The sequence below is a fragment of the Marmota marmota genome, unplaced genomic scaffold (genome assembly GCF_001458135.2).
Source record: "Marmota marmota marmota unplaced genomic scaffold, marMar, whole genome shotgun sequence".
In the NCBI taxonomy this organism is placed as follows: domain Eukaryota; kingdom Metazoa; phylum Chordata; class Mammalia; order Rodentia; family Sciuridae; genus Marmota; species Marmota marmota.
This window is the reverse complement of record NW_025999863.1, coordinates 452,727-454,060: the sequence shown is the minus strand read 5'-3', so window position 1 is coordinate 454,060 and position 1,334 is coordinate 452,727. Positions and strand designations below refer to the sequence as shown.

Genomic DNA, 1,334 nt, shown 5'->3' with positions numbered 1-1,334 from the left:
CCCCACGGAAGGCCTGGGCTGGCTGGGCCTTGCGTGGAAACAGACCGGCAGAGCCCGGGCCCAGGGGACCTGGGGGGCCCAGCCCCTCCTCCTCCTCATCCCCCTCATCCTCATAGTCGTCCTCGTCCTCGTCCTCGTCAGCCAGGTCTTCCTCCAGCTCTTCCTCCTCCTCCCACTTCGGCTTCCTGGGGGGCACAGGGCACCGGTCAGAGAGCAGGACGTGGCTCCTTCCCTCCGCCCAACCTTGTCTCCCCCCTGAAAATGGGAGGGAAGGCCCCTGCCCATAGGGCCTGCACAGTCTGCGGGCGCCCAGGATGCCCACGAAGTTCCCAACTCCAGGAGAACCTGAGCGGCCCTGCCCGGGGCCTTGGCAGAGGCTGCTCCTTCTGCTGGGCCTGCCTGACCCTGGCGCTCCCCCTGCCTGGGGAGCCCAAGTCCTCCTGCCCAAGGCTGGCCCCGGCACCCGCCTGCCTTCCCGCATCCCTGGCATGGCCTGGCACCATCTCCTCTGCCCATTGTAAGGACCCCAGAACACTGTGGGTTCCCTGAGACCAACAGGGTCTCAGAGACACCTCCCTGCCAGGAGTGGGCCCTGTGGAGACCCGGGCAGTGTGTTCCACACAGGCCAGCCTGGCTGCAGATTTTATCTGCCCCATGGCTGAGATGCTCCAGCCACACCCAGGCCCTCAGTCACACTGGACACGCGTCCAGTGTCCAGCTCCAGGTGTGACAGCGACCCCCACACTGAGGGTGCACACCGCCAGGGTCTGCTGCCCAGGAGGACAGTGGTCGCTCCTTCAAGCCTGCCCCCCCAGCACAGGCATGTGCTCAACAACCGCCCCCCTCAATGACGGAACCCCAGGGTGCCCTCCCTGCAGGGAGTGAGGCTCAGGGATGACACCACTCACAGGTCTTCATCGGAGCCTAAGTCCTCCAAGTGTGTGGCATCTTCAGTGTGTCTGGAGCCTTCCCCGCCTTGCCCAGGCAGGGCTGGTGAGCCCGGAGCCCCCTCCTGGGCCGAGTCCTCATCCTCTGAGCCTGGGGGCCCGTCCTCAGAGCCCCCAGGGCTGGGTGGATGTCCCAGGCCTGCTGCAGCAGCCCGCATGGCAGCCAGTGCGGCCATCTGTGCCCGCTGCATATGGGCATTCTCAGGTTCTCTGTCCTCATCGAGGGGGGCCCGAGCCCGGGGTCCAGTGGGGGGCTCGGGCAGCGACTGCTGCCGGGCCTCCAGCTCCTGGCGGGCCCGCTGCTGCCGCTGCAACAGGGTCTCCATCACCGCCTGCAGCTTCATGGCCCTGCGGGCCAGGCCGCCACCACGCCGGGCACCAGGGGTG

General features: G+C 67.7%; 1 protein-coding gene across 1 annotated transcript in view; it reads right to left on the bottom strand.

The window, feature by feature from the left end:
* Window positions 1–1,328, bottom strand: part of Arid3a (AT-rich interaction domain 3A) — a 31,275-nt gene extending 29,947 nt beyond the window's left edge. Inside the window, exons 1-2 of the mRNA XM_015503785.1 lie at window positions 909–1,328; window positions 1–185 (exon numbers count right to left, since the gene is read on the bottom strand). Of these exons, the coding sequence (XP_015359271.1) occupies window positions 1–185; window positions 909–1,291 (568 nt within the window). The 5' untranslated portion in view covers window positions 1,292–1,328. The remainder of the gene's footprint in view (window positions 186–908) is intronic.
* Between the last annotated feature and the right edge of the window lie 6 nt (window positions 1,329–1,334).